This window comes from Callospermophilus lateralis, chromosome X (genome assembly GCF_048772815.1).
Source record: "Callospermophilus lateralis isolate mCalLat2 chromosome X, mCalLat2.hap1, whole genome shotgun sequence".
Taxonomy (NCBI): Eukaryota; Metazoa; Chordata; class Mammalia; order Rodentia; family Sciuridae; genus Callospermophilus; species Callospermophilus lateralis.
Window position 1 is genome coordinate 109,630,218 of NC_135325.1, and position 18,357 is coordinate 109,648,574.

Consider the following 18,357-nt stretch of genomic DNA (forward strand, 5'->3'; position numbering starts at 1 on the left):
CTGCCACAGCTGCAACCCAGAGAATAATGCCTCCCTCCCCACTGCCTCCCACCCCCTGGACTGCTGGGGCCATCCCATTCCAAATGGAGCCTCAAAAATAGCCAGACTGTGGAGAAGGGGGGCTCCTGTGGCTCCTTCAGTTGCTATTGAACAGGAAATGGACAACAAAGCCAAGGAGGCGATTTTCATAATGAGAAAAGTCAATATTTAGTGACCACTTTGCTGATTTCCAGGACTGGGCTAAGAAAGCATATCCCCAACATTATCTTCTTAAACTTTTCCAACCCTCTTGCACTAGGACCTGGAGGGTAGGAAACAGGAGCAGAGGAACTTGCCTAACCCCACAGCTAGCAAGCCGCACAGCTGGGAATCAAATTCAGACACAGCTCACAGGAGAGCATCTGTAAGCATTGTGCCACAGGCTTTGCCAGATACCTTTGGGGGGACTTGCTCTCATTTTGGAGGGGGATGCTGGGGATTGAATGGAGGGGCCCTTAACCACTGAGCCACATCCCCAGCCCTTTTAAATATTTTATTTAGAGACAGGGCCTTGCTTTTGCTGAGGCTGGCTTTGAACTCACAATCCTTATGCCTCAGCCTCCTGAGCTGCTGGGAATACAGGAATGCACCATCACACCCAGGGTTTTTTGGTTTTTTTTTTTAAATAGGGTCTAAATTGCTTAGGGCTTTGCTAAATTCCTGAGAATATCCTTGAACTTGTAATCCTCCTGTCTCTGCCTCCCAAGTTACTGGGTTTTCAGGCATGCGCCACCATGCCTGGCTAATACTCTGTTTATTTTATTTTTTATTCATTTTTTTTGGTACCAGAGCTTGAACCCAGGGGTATTTTACCACTGAGCTATAGCCCCAGCTCTTTTAAGTTTTTTAAAAATTCAGAGACAGGGCCTCACTAAGTTCCTAAGGCTGGCTTAGATCTCATAGTCCCCCTGCCTCAGCCTCCAGAGCTGCTGGGATTACATGTATGTGCCACTGTGCCCAGATGCTCTCACGATTTTTCAATTGTACCTCTTACTTGTCCCTGAAGTATAAGCAATAACCATGTGATAGTTCTGCAGTGCTGTAATTTTTAAAATATTTTTTATAGTTGTAGATGGACAGCATGGCTTTATTTGTTTAGTTTTTTATGTGGTGCTAAGGATCGAACCCAATACCTCACACATGTTGGGCAAGCACTCTGCCACTGAGCTACAGCCCCAGCCCAGCACTGTAAATTTGACCTTAGTTATTTGAGACAACCTGTGCTCTAAAGATTTTTTTTTAAAAAAATTCATACAACTAATGGAAATAATGTTAAAACACTATCTAGAATTTTAAAAGGCAGTGAAACACTTCTCAAGTCCAGAGCCCAAATAAGTAGACTTGCCAGGAGAGTTTGTCACAAAGATTTCCCTTTCCTGTTTGCCTATATAGGTCATGACTAATAGGAGAAAAAAGAAAGAGAGAGAGAGAAAAAAAAACTGAGAGAAACAGAGACCAAGCAAGTTCTCTGGTCTTATTCACCAAGAGGCCTCTTTTCAAACTTCCCACAGCAATTAAATACCCCAATGCAACACTGACACAAGTGTTCCTCTCCTAACTGTTGGGATGGCAGGTGATTATATTCCAATAAAATAGAATACATCTGGGGCTGGGTTGTAGCTCAGTGGCAGAGTGCTTGCCTAGCACACATGAGGCACTGGGTTCAATTCTCAGAACCACATAAAAATAAATAAAATAAAGGCATTCTGTCCATCAACAACTACAAAAAAAAATTAAAAATAAATAAAATAGATTAGAATATATCTAGTCAAGAAAGATGCTATGGGGGCTGGGAATGTGGCTCAAGCAGTAGCGTGCTCACCTGGCATGCGTGCGGCCCGGGTTCGATCCTCAGCACCACATACAAACAAAGATGTTGTGTCCACCAAAAATTTTAAAAAAGTAAATATTAAAAAATTCTCTCTCTCTCTCTCAAAAAAAAAAGAGAGAAAAAAGAAAAGAAAGATGCTATGGTTGGGCATGGTGGCACAGGTCAATAATCCTAGCAACTTGGAAGGCTGAGGCAAAAGGATAGCAAGTTCAAGGCCAGCCTTAGCAACTTAGATCCTGTCTCAAAGTAAATACTAAAGGGTTGGGGATGTGGCTCAGTAGTAGAGCATTCCTTGGTTGGATCTCTACTACCAGAATAAAAAAATAATGTTGTGAATCCAGAATTACCCAGCAGTTAAATGGTTAAAAACAAAAAGGGAGCAGGGGGTAGGCTCAGAACCCCCAGTGACAGACCATGAGGGGTGGTAATAAGCTTCACCCAATGCAAAATCTGCAAATACCAATGGACTCACAAGTACCCTTTGCTGATTCTCCAGGGCAGTAGACAACTGCTTGGATTTAAGAAAAATCAAACTGATCCAGGAAAGAAGAGGCAGCTGCTTGGTGACAGAGCCCACAGATCATTACCCACCACTGGCTCCTGACTCCTGCTTGTTAAAGCGCAAGTGACCGGAGGTATAGAATTAAAAAAAAAAAAAGGTGGGGGCTGGCTGGGCCCCTAACCCCATCAACGGGGGTGGTCTCTGAATCCAACAGCTGGTACTAACACCCCTGGCAGTGGAGACTCCAAATGAGTACATCTCGTCCTTCCAAGATGCTTGGAAATGGAAGATTTGCTATGCTCATTACTGAGAAGGCTCTGGCACCCTACAATCCGTTTGTATCTCTTCACCATTTAACCAAACATTTGTTATCTGGCAGGCACAGCTGCAGGCTACTAAAAGCCATGGCCCCAGACCTATGCGAGGATGCGCTGAAGGGGGCCAAATGGAGGAGTAGTGGAAAGGGCAACAGGTCTGATTCCTAGAAGCCAGTGGACTTTGCAAGACTGACTACAGAGAATCCATGCCCCTGTTTTCCCAACCTGCTTGGATTTTCCCCTGCATGTCACTCCGGAAGCCAGTAACTTGGAGGAGTTTGATTCTACCCCAAGGAAAGTGTATGTAAACTTTGAGAGTCAAAGGAAGTAAATCAAAATAGCAGTGCATCTCCCAGCCTGGTGACCTATTTCCTGAATTGGATGTTGGAATGGCCTTCCCACAGAACAGCCAATTGTGATGTGTTAGTATTTTCATGCTGCTCGGCCCTCTGGCATGGAGGCGCTGCCCCATTCCTTCCCAAGGAAATTCCACTGCAGGCAATGTTATGATTAGTGGACTAATAACACTTGTCGTTGGAATACTCCAGACAAAGCTGCAGTGTGGACTGGCCTCCAAGTCCCTTAATCACCTATTTCATCATCTCGACACTGGAGCCTTGGCAATGGGGATGGGCTTGTGGATCCCAATAATTAACCAAAGGGACAGCTGCTTGCTTGTACGGGGATCTCCCTTCCTTTCATTCATAATCCCAAGCCGATTTGGGGTGTTAACTGGTGTGATTACCACTGCCAATACTGGATGGCAGCTAGAAAAAGAGATGCTGTGGGCTAATTCTGAAGTGAGCCATTTGCTGGTTCACTGCTGACGTCCATGTGCACTCGTTTTCCTTGTGATGAGCATGCTGGAGCTCTGGGCAGGGGCCAGGGCAGAGGCCAGGAAGTGTGTGTGCACTAATAGGCCTGCTACCTGATTGGGAGTACTGTTGATTCCCAACACTACAATGACGTGCTCCTTTCCTCTTCCCCTTGACATTGCACAGGACTGTGGGGGAGGAGATACGGCATCTCTACCCACACTAAGGCCAGTTGAGTGTGTGGGAAATCAAGCAGAAAGGCTGAAAGGAGAGCTACTAGCTACTTCTTCATACTCGTCACTTTGCATGAACTGATTTAGAAGTGATTATGTATGAAAGGACAATGACAACACACATAAGTAGAGGAGGGTGGGGCTGACAGAATTGAAGAGGGTGGACATGCACCTTCAGGGACTTATTGATTTCTCAGAACTGCTGGTTATTGTCAGACCCCTGGACTTGACCTCTTTTGTAACTGTGAGAGCCATCAGGACTTCTTGGCTACATCTTTGAGGGAAGAAATAAACATATAAAGAGAACACTAAGAGGGGTGGGGGAGCAGTGAGAACAAGACAGAGGGTGAGAAAAAAAGAAAATAAAAAAGGAGAAAGGTCAATTATTGTTGGAAAGTGGTGTGCTAACAGCAATGTCTGCAAGCCTTTACCAGAAGCACTGGAGCTCTGGGGTGCCTGGAACTGACTTCAGGGAAAAGCACTTTTCCAGTGCACAGTATTTGATTATTTGAAACACATCAGCAGTTCTCTAGAAAACAAGACACAAGGCAGACAATCCTTGGCTATTTTATTCCCACAGATGTTGTGTTCCTTCTCCAAGGTTCCTGACATAACTTCACTGTTCATGGGGCTCCAATGGGCTCATTCCCAGGGCGAGATGGTTGCTCCCAAGCCAACTGGGCAAATCCCAGATTTCCAGCCCCCCTGGGCCCAGGTACCAAGAGAGAAGAATGGCTTCTGCTCCTTTCCCCACCCTCCCTGGGAGGACAAATTGTCCGGGTGACCAGACAGCTCATGGAGCAAAGGCTCGAACATTGTCTGGGAAAGTCCCACCCCAATCCCTTTCCCACTGACCCTTCCAAAATTCATTTGGCTTGGTTTTGGGCTCTACAAGTTATGAAAGTTAGATTCCAGGGGAGCTTAAGATGAGGCCTTCCCAATGTGGGATTTAGAACTCTTCATTTCCACCCAAGTGCCAGAGTATAGTTAGGGGGCTGCTTCTTCCTCATATTTAGACAATGACGCAAAACCTGTTGATTTGTTTAGACGCAGTTGTTCCTCAGCAGGACAGATGGTATTCAACAGAATGGAATAATTAAGAGATTTAAAAGAAATAATTATGTGGGAAAATATGGTTGGAGTCAAACATGCCTGGTAATCTCTATGAAGAATTCAGGTTTAAAAATGTGTGCAAAATTTGCCATTAGAGATTCCTGCCTTGTTTTCTTGAAGTAAAATAACTGTCAACAGGAGATGTTTTATATTGTGCTAGTAAAGACAAACACGATTTTTTAAGAATTGTGGGAACAGTGACATGAAATACTGTATTTTTATCTCTTCCCAGAGAAACTGAAGTTCCTGGTGAAATACCTATATAAAGCAATTGCTTAGGTACACTCAATGGTTTAAAACACACATACACAGCGAGGTGGGCAGGGGGAGCTATCTTGTTAAATAGTTTTTTGTTAGATTTTGAGCTGCTTTTAGCTTTTCATAGCTCAGGGTCCAAAACACAGGACTCTTTGTTGAAAAACACTTCTTTAAATGAAAATTTCAGGGGCTGAAGGTATAGATACCACTGAGCTATTTTAAAGTGAAAGACACTGGGCACAGTGGCACATGTCTGTAATCCCAGTGGCTTGGGAAGATGAGGCAGGAGGATCACAAGTTTGAGGCCAACCTGGGCAATTTACCAAGGCTCTAAGCAACTTAGTGAGACCCTGTCTTAAAATAAAAAAAAATAATAATAATAAAAAAGGTATGTGGCTTAGTGGTTAAACACCCCTGGGTTCAATCCCCAGTACAAATAAACGAATAAATAAAATATTAAGGCAGGGGGATTGCAAGTTCAAGGGCAGCTTGGGCAATTTAGCAAGAAATAAAATGAAAAGGGCTGGGGTTAGCTCAGTGATAGAGCCTAGCATTTGTGAGGCCATGAGCTTCATCCCCAGCACCACATACATACATACATGCATCCCACATATGCTCTTTCCTAACGCACAAGTGTGGATGAGAGAATCTGCCTGAGATACTGAATCCTGAGCCAATTGACTCTTGGAGCAAACAAGAGGTTTAATTGCAGGGAGGAAGCTGATTAACTCAGCTAATACCTTTAGCCAAACAATTTGCTTCTTGCCTCACACCATGGCCAATGTCACTAAGCTCTCTTTCATTTGTGTGATCCAACAAAGGAATTGCAGCATAATTTTGGCCCAGTACCTTGATGGGGTACTCAGGCCACAATGACAATGTACAATAAACTCTGATTCAAGAGGTCTAGGATCAGGAGAAATGGTGATCTTTAAATTTGTAGATTTGGGATTGAGCTGTATTTAAATGAGTCATCTGGTCTTGATCTTGAAGATTTATTCTAAGTGCAAAAAATTATAATTTTTTGCCATTATCTACCGAAGCTGAATATGCATATATCCTAGGATCCAGAAATTCCACTCCTAGGTATACTCAACAGAAATGCATGCATGTATGCTCCAAGACATGAATACAGAACTATTTGTAACAGCATTAGTCATAATGCTTAAAACAACCCAAAGGTCTATCAAGAGTAGAATGGGGAGCTGGGGATATAGCTCAGTTGGTAGAGTGCCTGCTTCCCATGCACAAGGCCCTGGGTTCAATCCCCAGCACCACACACACACACACACACACACACACCCACAAGAGTAGAGTGAGCTGGGTATGGTGGTGCATGCCTGTAATCCCAGTGACTTGGGAGGCTGAGGCAGGAGTATGACAAATTTAAGGCCAGCTTCAGCAACATAGTGAAGTCCTAGGCAACGTAGTGACACCCCTGTCTCAAAATAAAAAAATAAAAAGATGTGCTAGCTTTGGCAACATATATACTAAAATTGGAATTATACAGAAAAGATAAGCATGGCCCCTGCACAAGGATGACACACAAATTTGTGAAGCATTCCACATTTTTAGCCAAGTTATGGACCCAGCCCAGATGCCCATCAACAGATGAATGGATAAAGAAAATGGGATATATAATACACACACACACACACACACACACACACACACACACATACTTACATACAATGTAATTTTACTCAGTTATAAAGAAGAATGAAATTATGGTATATACTGCTAAATGGATGGAACTGGAAAACATCATGCTAAGTGAAATAAGACAGACCCAGAAACTCAGGGGTTGGATGTTGTCTGTCATATATGGAAGCTAGACTATAATAAGGGAAAATAATAAGGCAAGGGGAATCCCATGAAAACAAGAGAGGGATCAGTGGTGAAGAGGAAGAAGATTATGGGGGAAGGAAGAAGGACAGGAAAAGGGAGGAACAATGAAATGAAATTGATCAAATTTTGCTATGTCCACATGCGATTATATCACAGTGAATTTCATCTTTTTTGTATATATATACTATACTAATTTTTTTAAAAAAACTATAAAAATAGAAGAAAAACTGGTAGAATAGAGGAAAGGGAATAGAGGGAAGAAGGAGGAAAATAAATATAAAAATAAAAAAGGTTAGGGAGATAGTTCAGTACTAGAGTACCCCTGGGTTCAATCCGCATTACCACACGCACACTCAAAAAGAGTGGAATGAACAGTTATGATAATATCCATTCAAGACAGAAGTGAGAATGGTCGATACCAATAAGCAACCATGTAGATAAATCTCCCAAGCATGATGCTGAGTCAAAGAAGCCAGACACATAGGATCACATTTTGTATTATTCCATTTATACAACGTTCAATGCAGACACAGCTAATATATGTGTTAGAGACCAGGATAGTGGTTACCTTTGACAGGGCAGTGGCTCAGAGGAGAGACTAGGGGTGTAGATTGAATGGTGGCCCCTCAAAACGATATGTGCACATCTCAGAACATGTGTTTGTGGCCTTGTTTGAGAAAAGAATCTTTGCAGATGTAATTAAGTTATGGATCTGAATATGAGACCACCCTGGATAATCTGAGGGGAATCTTAAATTCAATGAGAAGTGTTTTGTTTTTTAGGTACTGGGGATTGAACCCAGGTATGCTTAACCACTGAGCAACACATCTCCAACCCTTTTTTGTATTTTATTTAGAGATAGAATCTTGCTGAATTAATTAGGGCCTCTCTAAGTTGCTAAGGCTGACTTGGAACTGGCAATCTTCCTGTGTCATCCTGAGCCACTGGGATTAAAGGTGTGCACTACTGCACCCAGGGAAAAGTGTTTGTTTTTTTTTTTCAAGATTTAAAAAATTTTTTTTTAGTTATACATGGGCACAATATTTTTGTTTTGTTTATTTATTTATTTTTATGTGGTGCTGAGGATCGAAACCAGGGCCTCACACGTGAGAGGCGAGTGCTCTACCGCTCAGCCACAACCCCAGCCCAGAGAAGTGTTTTTATAAGAGACAGAAGAATAATAGGCTCAGAAAAAGGAGACGGGGAGGACCATGTGAAGACAGAGGAAGAGATTTTTGGAGCGATGCAGCTACAAGCCAAGGAATGCCTATAACCACCAGAGCTGGAAAATGTGAGAAAAAGATTCCCCCCGAGAGCCCCTGGAGGAAGCACAGACTTGCTGTAACTTTGCTTTCAGACTTCTGGCACCCACGACTGTGAGGGAATAAATTCCTGTTGTTTTAAACCACTAAATCTGTGGTAATTTTTTACAGCAGTCACAGAATACTAATACAGAGAAGATATTCTGTTTCTTGTTCTGGATAGGGACACATGGTCACATCCATTTTGTAAAAATTAATGAAGCTGTACACTGATGATTTGTGTACTTTTTTTTTTTTTTTTGGTACTAGAGATTGAATTAAGGAGCACTTAACCACTGAGCCACATCCCCAGCCCTTTTTAAAAAATATTTTTGTAGTTGTTGATGGACCTTTATTTTATTCATTCATTTATATGTGGTGCTGAGAATTGAACACAGTGCCTCACACATGTGAAGCAAGTGTTCTACCACTGAGCCACATCCCCAGCCCTTCTTATATTCTTTTTAGAGACAGGCTCTCACTGAGTTGCTTAGGGCCTCACTAAATTGCTGAGGCTGGCTTTGAACTCACAATTTTCCTGACTCAGTCTTCCAAGCCACTGGGATAACAGGCATGTACCACCGCACACAGCTGTTTTGTGTTATATATATAATATTTATATTTCAATAAAAGTTTTTTTAAAAATCTATGATTCTATAATTTATAACCCCATCACTTTGAGTAAATAAAGTGGCTTATTTGAGGTTTTATTGTGTTTAAACCATGCTTTACAAATGGAAGGCTTTAGCCAGGCATGGTGGTGCATGCCTGTAATCCCAGTGCCTTCTGAGGCTGAGGCAGAAGAATTGCAAATTCAAAGCCAGCCTCAGCAAATTAGCAAGTCCCTGAGCAACTTAGTGATTTAGGACTGGGGATGTGGCTCAGTGATTAATGCCTCTGGATTCAATCCCTTGTACACACACACACACACACACATACACAAATGGAAGTAGTTTTTTTTAAATACATAGCCCTATGCTGGGGATGTGGTTCAGTGATAGAATGCTTGCCTAACATGTATGAGGCCCTTGGTTTAGTCCCCAATACGGTCAAACAGAAACATATCTATAGCCAAATAGTCCCCTAATAAATGTACTCCACTCTAGTATGATGAGGGGAAATTTGGAGGACAAAATGTCAGAGATATAAGGAAACATTCAATTTTCATATTCTCCCTTTGGTTGAAGTAGGTAGCAGGATAGTTAAGGAGCACAAAGCTTCAAGGACAAGATATGCCTGGAAGTTTTAGGTAATTGACATACTCAGTCACAGAAGACTCCCGGGGTGGTCAAACCTTATTTTTACTCACAGTATATCATTTGTGACCTCACTGTGATAAACAACCAAAATAATAAGCTAAACCTGGGGCTGAGGCTGTGGCTCAGTGATAGAGTGCTTACCTAGCATGTGTGAGGCACTGGGTTCGATTCTCAGCATCACATATAAATAAACGAATGAAATAAAGGTTCATACATCTAAAAATATTTTTAAAAATATGCTAAATCCTAACCCTACCTTATCTGGCAATTTTGCAAATAATTGCATATAATTTGTGTTATTAAGCATGAGAATCAGCCAGGTACAGTGGTACATGCGTATAATCTCAGCTGCTTGGGAGGCTGAGGCAGGAGGATCACGAGTTCAAAGCCAGCCTCAGCAATGGAAAGGTGCTAAACAACTCAGTGAGACCTGGTCTCTAAATAAAATACAAAATAGGGCTGGGAAGGTGGCTCAGTGGTTGAGTGCCCCTGGGTTCAATCACCAGCACCCCCACACACACAAAGAAAGAAAGAGACTCAAAGATGGTTTCCTCTGTCTTGGAAAAAAAAAAGGACACTTGGCAGATGACAAATAATAAACCAGTGGAGGTTTCATAATTTTCCAAAAGAATGAGATGCCTCCAAACTGAGCATGTTTTCCATTTTCCACTCCCTCCAACTCCAGGCAGATGATTTTGAACGTGCACTCTCCTCTCACTGGCTTCGAAGAAGTTAGTACTTGCCAGAACTGTGGACTCAAGACGAAAGCCAAGTGCAGATGGAAGTGGCTGTGGAGAACAGGCCCAAATTCCCTTAGCAGGGATTACTGAGGAACAAAGCTGGCAGGGTGCAGATTTCAAACAGTCACAGGTGCAGAGAGGCCCAGGGTGGGAGCCAGGGCAGTGGGGAAGGGCCTTTTTCTACCCTCATGCAGTCAGTTCTCATGGATGTCTATTTGAAGGGGGCCATTGCTACCCGAATCTAGTTATTGAAATTTAAGTGCAAGGAGACCTCATGACTGAAGACAGGCAGTCAGGACTACTGTTTCCTCCATGATGGGGTCAGATCTTCCCCACTGGCCCTGCTCAGGCCCTAGGAACACAGAACTGTGCCACACAATGTCTGGGACACAGTGTACAAAGTAAAGAAGACAACAGTGGCCTTCTCTTTCAACTGTGAGAGGTTTTGAAGTCCAAATTAGGAAGAAGCAAAGTTTTGGCAATGGCTTTAGTGCTGATTTCCTTAAGGGGTAAATTAGGTTAAAATTGATGACTCTCCTAGTCCCCTCTTGTACCAGAATCCTCTCATGTGCGTGCTTCATTCTGTATGAATGCCCTGTCTTTCCCCTTAAGAGTGTGTGCAACAAAGACAGCCAGTGCTGGGCCTCCTATTTCTGTTGTCACCCTTGAGCTCTTGTCATCTACATGCAACTGTTAATGTAAAAAAGAAAGAAAGAAAGAAAAAGCAAAGAAACGTGAAGACAGAAGTGATATGGCACATGTTCCAAATTAGGTCACTCAGGGATGGCTACACAGTACCTTCTTCAGAAGACGAAAAAGCACAACTCTAAGATTTGAGAGGGGGAAAAAGGTGAAATTTGGGAGCAAAGAGAAGAAAATTTCCACTTAAAAGATACAAAAAGTTAGGCAATGTTTGTAAGACCAGATAATAACTGACTTGACAAGAAGTCAAAACATTAGGTAATGTGCAAAGCTCAGCCTGAAACCTTGACTCTAACATACATTGCATGTTTTTTCCCTAATTCAGTTTTCTCTGTATGGCATTTCAGCCAAATGTTCTAACTGAAAGCCCTGGAGGAAAGGCTGAACATGAGACAATAGTTCATAATTCAATTCCATCAGCATTTACTGAAAGTTTACTATGCGCTCAACACTCCGTTTGGAGCTGTAAGGAAAATGTAGGAAGCAGAAAACACAGTCGAAGTCTGCAAGAAGCTTGCCATTTTGTTGAGGGAGCAAAGACTCTAACATAAAACAAGGAAAACCATCTAGTTAGAAAATCAAGACATAATAAAAAATAAAAAGAGATTGGGTGTGGTGGTGCATGGCTGTAATCCCAGCGGCTCAGGAGACTGAGGTAGGAGGATCATGAAACTTAGTGAGGCCCTAAGCAACTTAGTCTCTAAATAAAATATAAAAAGGGATGGGGGTGCTGGGGTTGTGGCTCAGTGGTAGAGCGCTTGCCTAGCACGTGTGAGGGTTCAATCCTCAGCACCACATAAAAAATAAATAAATAAGAACAAAAAAAGGGCTGGGGATGTGGCTCAGTGGTAAGTACCCCTGAGTTCATTCTCCAGTACAAAAAAAACACAACAACAACAAAAAAAAACAAAGAAGAAACAAAGAAAAGAAAACAACATTCATTGCAATGATGTATGATTAGGGCAAAAACAGGCAATTTGATCCCATGTCATTGTGAAAACAGTGAGGAGAGGTCTACTGAATACACATAAAGTAGACTTCTGGGATGTTACGACAAGGCCAGCCAATGTCATTTTCTGAAACTGATGTTAAAACAAGACAAAACTCCAACCCTAGGTGCTATTAATATAGGGTTCTCAGTTGGTAGAGTGCACAAAAAAAAGTCCAAGGTTCTCCCTCAAAATCAGCAAGAGACTGAGAATGGTTTCAAAAATCTCAAGTATAAGGGATCAATTTAAAAGATTAAGCAATGTAAAATCAGTTATCTGGATGTTGTATGGCAGGGAATAAAGTTTTCCCTCATCCTGACTGAGTGAATACTGAATAAGATGTGGCTTGTAGAAAGTTGTAGGTAAGTGTAGAGCATTGTTTAAGGAAGTGGCCCTGAGTTCTCTGGGTCATCACAAAGGCATATTTAAATATTTAAGATGCAGACAGGGGAAACAAGCCAGGTGCTACCCTTTTTTCCTCTCCCTTGATTATGATTCCTTAAAAGATAGTAGTTATCCCAGAATCATACCCAGTAACCCCATCACTTATTATCCAAGTAGCTTTGTTTCACTTCTCCAAGCCTCAGTTGCTACTGCTGTAAAATGGGTATAATAATACTTACCAAAAAAAAAAAATACTTACCACTGGACTGTGGTGAGGATTCAATTTACTAGCTATATGACTTTGGGCACATCAGACTATTATTACTATTTTTGCTGTTACTTGTATTAATACTTCCAGTTCGGCTTTACAGGCACTTGAGTACTAGGAATGGAAGTTAAGAGGACACAAACATTTCAGGCACTGGAAAGGTATACGCTCCTTGTTAGTGAACCATCAGTGCTCTGCATTAGTCTCTTCTGAGTCAAGTTTGTGTTTTTTCAGTCCCTGAGTCCCCACTGGATGATCTCAGAGTTCCTGTCTCAGTGAATAACCAGTCTTTATTATCAGCATCCACCTCCCCAAATAAGAAAGTGTTTGATTCACAAAACTGGAAGTTCAAAGGCAGGTGGACACAGGATTGTAGCGTCAGCTCCTTGTCTCCACTCTCTTCCTCATCCTGACCTGCTCCCTGAGTTGACTTTACCCTAAAGTCTGAATGAGGTCTGTAGCAGTTTCAGACCTCATCCATATATGACATGATATGGAGGGACCTTTTTTCTTAATGATCAGGAAACTTTCCCTCATCTCTCATTGATATGAACTGGGTCATATGCCCATTCCCAAGCTAATCCTCATAGCCTGATATCTCTGTAACATCCAGGGGCACAAGATTATTTAAGACTGGCTCACACTCATTAGGCTCCACTCACTGGATCTGGAAGTAATTCTTCAAACCATACTTTGGCTAAACAACCTGAGAGGGAAAAATGGATGGGGAGCTATCAAACCACAATGGCCACCATCTTAAGCATAGGATATCTGTGGCTCCTTACTGCTAGAGATAATGAAAAATAGCCTTACCATGAATAACTGGCCACTCCCCAAGGACCATTTGAAGTTAAGGTCTACTCCAGTGACCTCTTTGAAACTATAGTCATATCCGGAGTAACAGGAATGCCTGGAAAAACAGGGTCCTTTTCTAAAATGGGCTTTCCGTCTGGCTAGACTCCTTGGTCCACAACTTCAGTTGATACGATCTTTGGGAGAGGTTTCCTTGGCCTTTTGTTTGAATGTTGTGCCCCCTTTATGATTCTATACATGAATAGGAAACCAGCCCTTTCCAGTTATGTCAGGACCCTGATTAATGCCTCAGTAGCAAGCATGACCCAAACCACCCTGAGCTCGGTTCCTTCCTTTCCCAGAAGGAAGCTAACATGCTCTCCCTTTGTTTGAAGGTGCTGGGTTAAAAAACACTAGCATCAGTTTTCATAGGGAGGTTAAGACGCCCTAAAATCTGTCCTCCCCCCAGACCTCTACTGTTTTGTTGAATTCAAAGTGAATCAGCCTGAGAATGGAAAATGCATCCAAGCTAAGGCTGAGGACAACATACCTTGATGCAGGCTGACACACTGCTTGCAGAGCTCAGTGTGACACCCTGATCTGGAACATGTACATCCAAAGGCCTGCAGCTCAGGGTTTGGTTCCCACCCTTGGCTTACTTCTTGACCTGTTTTTAATTTTTCAAACCCCCATCCCTCTTGCAGAATAGTTTCAGTTCTTTGCCTGACCTCAGCTTTGTCTCCCGGGCAGGTTGCCTTGTTCTCTCTCAGCTGGCCAGGTTGGCTGGTTGCCTAATTGTCCCTAGAGACAGGAAGGCACCCTTTACATCTTTCTGCTTTTGGTCCATTTTTACTGCTTTTTTGGAGTTAACATCAAGGACTTTAAAAACATCTTGGTAAATGCAGATGTAGAAGCTAGATAGGATTGTGGTCACCTTGGCCCTCATTTTTCTTGCTGCTTACAGAGTAGGAAAATTCAATGCTGTTTTTGGACTTGACCCAACACCTTTTCTGTCCAGAAAGCCAATAACTCACTCTCCAAGTGACTTGTTTGGCTCCATTGGCCATATCACATATCATATATTATAGATGATATATCACAATCATTGGCAAAGCTAACTAATGCCCAAATTGCACTCGTCGTAGGTCCCAGTATCAACACTACCAAAGGTAACTATACATTAACGTTACTGAGACATGGTGGGCTGTTAAACCAATCTGCATCATTCGAGGTGAAAGGGTGGAAGCAAGCAGACATCCAAGTTTCTTGGATTTGTATCAGTATAATTTCTTTTGGACTGTAAATACTTCAAAAGATCGTATTTTCTACATTACTTGGAATTTGTTTTTCAAATCATGTGAATATTGTGTACAGAACATTTTGCTCAATGTTCAAGGGGCTACAAGGGTTGTACGAAGGGATCCATGCCATATGCTTGTGTTCTGGAAAAAATACAAACAACCCAAGGCAGTATATGCTAAGTCAGAGGAATGGTGTGTGACAGAAGCAGAGGACTTTATCCTTGGTTGATGTATAACAGCTTAAACTCATTTCTAAGCACTGCCCTTGGGCCCTTTCACTCAGGGCAATGACATATTCTGCGAGAGGTGGGGTGGAACAACACTGACCATCTAGAGAGAAATGAAACCTGTCATTAACCTATGGCCAATCTGCACCAAGAGTGTCCTGTTCAGCTACTGGCTTCCTGTGGATAAAGTTGGCCTATCCAGAAGATCAAAATAGCATGGGCCCAGTGGTTTATATGGCAGCTTGCATTCTGCTGGGGAAGGGAAGATAAATTTGGATGGGGGTGGGGATGGTGGGGACCTGACCTCCCTGGGAAACACTCCGCTATATTTTGAGCTGAGCTTAGTGATTTTAACAGAAAACATTATTTTCTTCAGTGGCTTGTAGTGAAGTTTATACTCTGCCAAGGAAGAGAAAATAAATGTCTGTGGGAGGGGAAATAGCAGGGCCTTCCTTGGGAAGTTCTCTGCTGGTCACTCAGCTTATTAATTTTTAAAAGCGACATTATAAGGTCAGGAAGAGAACCCCGGCCTGGAAGTCAGGAAACTTGCTATGGGGTGGGCCCGCTTAGCAGATGTAGGGAGAATATCAGCCTCTGGAAATCCACAAGAGGCATTTATAACAATGATAATGACACAGATGTTACATTTTATACCACTTAGCACTTTTCAAAGCACTTTCACATTTACTACCAAAAAGTCATAGAATCTTAAGAGGACTTAAAAGGACTCTATTCAGTATGGTTTCCCATCAGGCAAGAATCCCTCTGAGGAAGTCAGTTCAGCAGGTAACACCATCACCATTTTCTAGAAAAACTAAGGGTTTTAAGAGAGTTTAAGGCCAAGATGATCCAGTCAATGACTAACAAAATTGGCTGAAGCCATTGGTCCAGATTCTTTCTGTGCAATCACATGTATCTTTTGTGTTTTGGGGAACAGGTTCTAGTCACTCTTCTAGACAAATATCTCACACTACTTTTGAATCTCCTGTTCTTGCTCCAACTCATCACCAATGTTAGGCTTTCTTTGGTTGTAGTAACCTGTTTGGTTACTCAAACAGGCTGAATTATCCCAGTATCAGGGCTTAAATGGGGAAACACCTTGGTATCTTATAGCAGATCACCTTTATTTGTGTGTGTGTATGTGTGTGTGTGTATGTGTGTGTGTGTGTGTGTGTGTGTGTGTCTGTCTGTCTGTCTGCCTGCCTGCCTGTGTACACTGGGGATTAAACCCAGGGGGGGCACTTAACCACTGAGCCATATCCTCAGCCCTTTATTTATTTTTTAAATTTGAAGACAGGGTCTCACTGAATTGCTTAGGGGCTCAATAAGTTGCTGAGGCTGACTTTGAACCTGCCATCCTCCTGCCTTGGCCTCCCGAGCCACTGGGATTACAGGTTTGCACCACCATGCCTAGTACAGATCAATTTTTTTTGGGGGGGCGGGGTATTGGGGATTGAACCCAGGGGTCCTTAACCAGTGAGCCATATCCTCAGTCCTATTTTGTGTTTTATTTAGAGACAGGATCTCAATGAGTTGCTTAGGGCCTTGCTAAGTTGCTAAGGCTGGCTCTGAACTCTGGATCCTCCTGCCTCCTGCCTCAGCCTCCCAAGCCACTGAGATTACAGGTGTGTGCCACCACACCCGGCCCAGATCACGTTTTTTGACAGATGAAACAATTGACTAGTCAGTTCCCTAGGTCTGATATTGCAAGTTGAGGATCCAACATCTTTAAAGTCCTAACTGGAACTATCAAGAATGGTTGTGTTACCCTTTTGTTGGCCACTGGAATATATAAAATGAGACAACATTGGGTTAAATTTAATATATTTTTTTTTGAGTCAGAATCTCACTATGTTGACAAGGCTGGTCTTGAACTTCTGGGCTCAAGCGATCGATCTTCCTTTCTCAGCCTCTCAAGGAGCTGGGACTACAAGGATACTCCACTGCACTCAGCTTCAGTTTAAATCTTAACGTCAGAGGAAGAGTTCTAATCAGGGTTGTTCATCATGAGCTTTGGACACAAATCAGCCTCTTCCAGGGGTGTTAGACTGAAATGAAAACAAGAAATCAAAGCCTTACAGGGAAATGTCCACAGGATTATCTAGTCAGCCAAAGGATGTACTTTTTTTGGAAGTTAAAATTTAAGTTTAATGAGATATTTCCATTTAAAACAATCAAGATTTTAAATTGTCTAACCCCTGGAGTTAAAAAAAAAAAACTTCTTTAGTTCCTAATTCTTTGAAACATACGGAAAAATCCTAGTTGATCAATTTCCATTCCTATACGCTCATCTCTTTTATTTTCTTCTTCTCTACAGATAGGGTCTATATTGCAATAAGCATCTCCTGACCCTACCTCCCACCCACAGAACATCTGGAAACGGTGCTAGTGAAATAGCAATGGTTTTATACAGTGCTATGATTTTTTATAGCTAGAAGGAAGCCCCCCCTCCACTTCTACTGCCACCACCAGAGATGGGTGGGTGAGTTGCCCCACAGCTTTGACATCAAAAGGAGACCAAGCAATGGAATCTGGCAGATCACCCTAACCAAACATCACCCAGGCAGAAGGGGCCCAACCTGTCTGGTGAGATTCCTTCAAATATACTGTACAGTATCAAGGCTTAATTTACTAGAAAAAAAATGGAATTTACCAAGAAATATTTAAGGTAGAGTAACAAAGCTCTTGGGATAAACTTAAACATAACTTTCTAAGCTTAGACAGCATAATAAACTAATTTTAGTTTTATTATTATTATTTTATTTCAGAAACTAATTTTTTAATTTTTTGGTACCAGGGATTGAATCCAGGGCACTCATCCACTGAGCCACATCCCCAACCCTTTTATGTTTTATTTTGAGACAGGGTCTTACTAAGTTTTGCTGAACTGGCTTTGAACTTGTAATCTCTCTCCCTCAGCCTCTTGAGCTGCTGGAATTACTGGTATATGCCATTGAACCTGACTCCAGAAAGGACATTCTATGGAATCACACCCATTTGGCCTAGTACTAATTAGACCCATGTCAGGCCCCTTAGACTTGGCACAGTACACACTGATATTGACAACTGTGGCTGGGCTCCCACCACTGCCCAGTCGTCCCTTACACTTTTAAGTATTCCAATCTCTCTCCTCAGGTACCCAAATCTTCCTCCAAACTCGACAATTTGGTTGTTGAAAAACTGATAGTATTTAGCTACTGGAGATGTGAAAGCATTTCTTACCAGATGAAGTTTTTTTTTCCCCCTGACTACTCCCTAAATTATCATCTCCCACTCTGCTCTATATTTCTTCCCTTCTCACTTTCTCACTCCCACATTTACCTCTCCCTGTAGACCTGTGATATCCTACTATAATAGCCATTAGCCATGTGTGGCAGCTTACATGGGAAAGAATTTAAATTAAACTAAAAATTCAGTTTCTTAATCACACTAGCCACA

At 42.2% G+C, this 18,357-nt stretch overlaps 1 protein-coding gene and 1 non-coding gene across 12 annotated transcripts in view; one reads left to right on the forward strand and one right to left on the reverse strand.

Annotated features, from left to right (window-relative positions):
- Positions 1–6,572: 6,572 nt before the first annotated feature.
- Positions 6,573–6,681, forward strand: LOC143639616 (U6 spliceosomal RNA). The gene has a single exon (XR_013154759.1). It is a non-coding gene; the product is annotated as a U6 spliceosomal RNA (small nuclear RNA).
- Positions 6,682–16,793: 10,112 nt separating this feature from the next.
- Positions 16,794–18,357, reverse strand: part of Pabir2 (PABIR family member 2) — a 51,678-nt gene continuing 50,114 nt past the window's right edge. For all 11 annotated transcript variants that reach the window (XM_077107641.1, XM_077107639.1, XM_077107642.1 and 8 more), the window contains one exon: positions 16,794–16,967. Coding sequence is in view for 1 of the 11 variants with exons in the window: in XM_077107642.1 (XP_076963757.1) it covers positions 16,963–16,967 (5 nt within the window). In the remaining 10 variants the exon portion in view is untranslated. The remainder of the gene's footprint in view (positions 16,968–18,357) is intronic.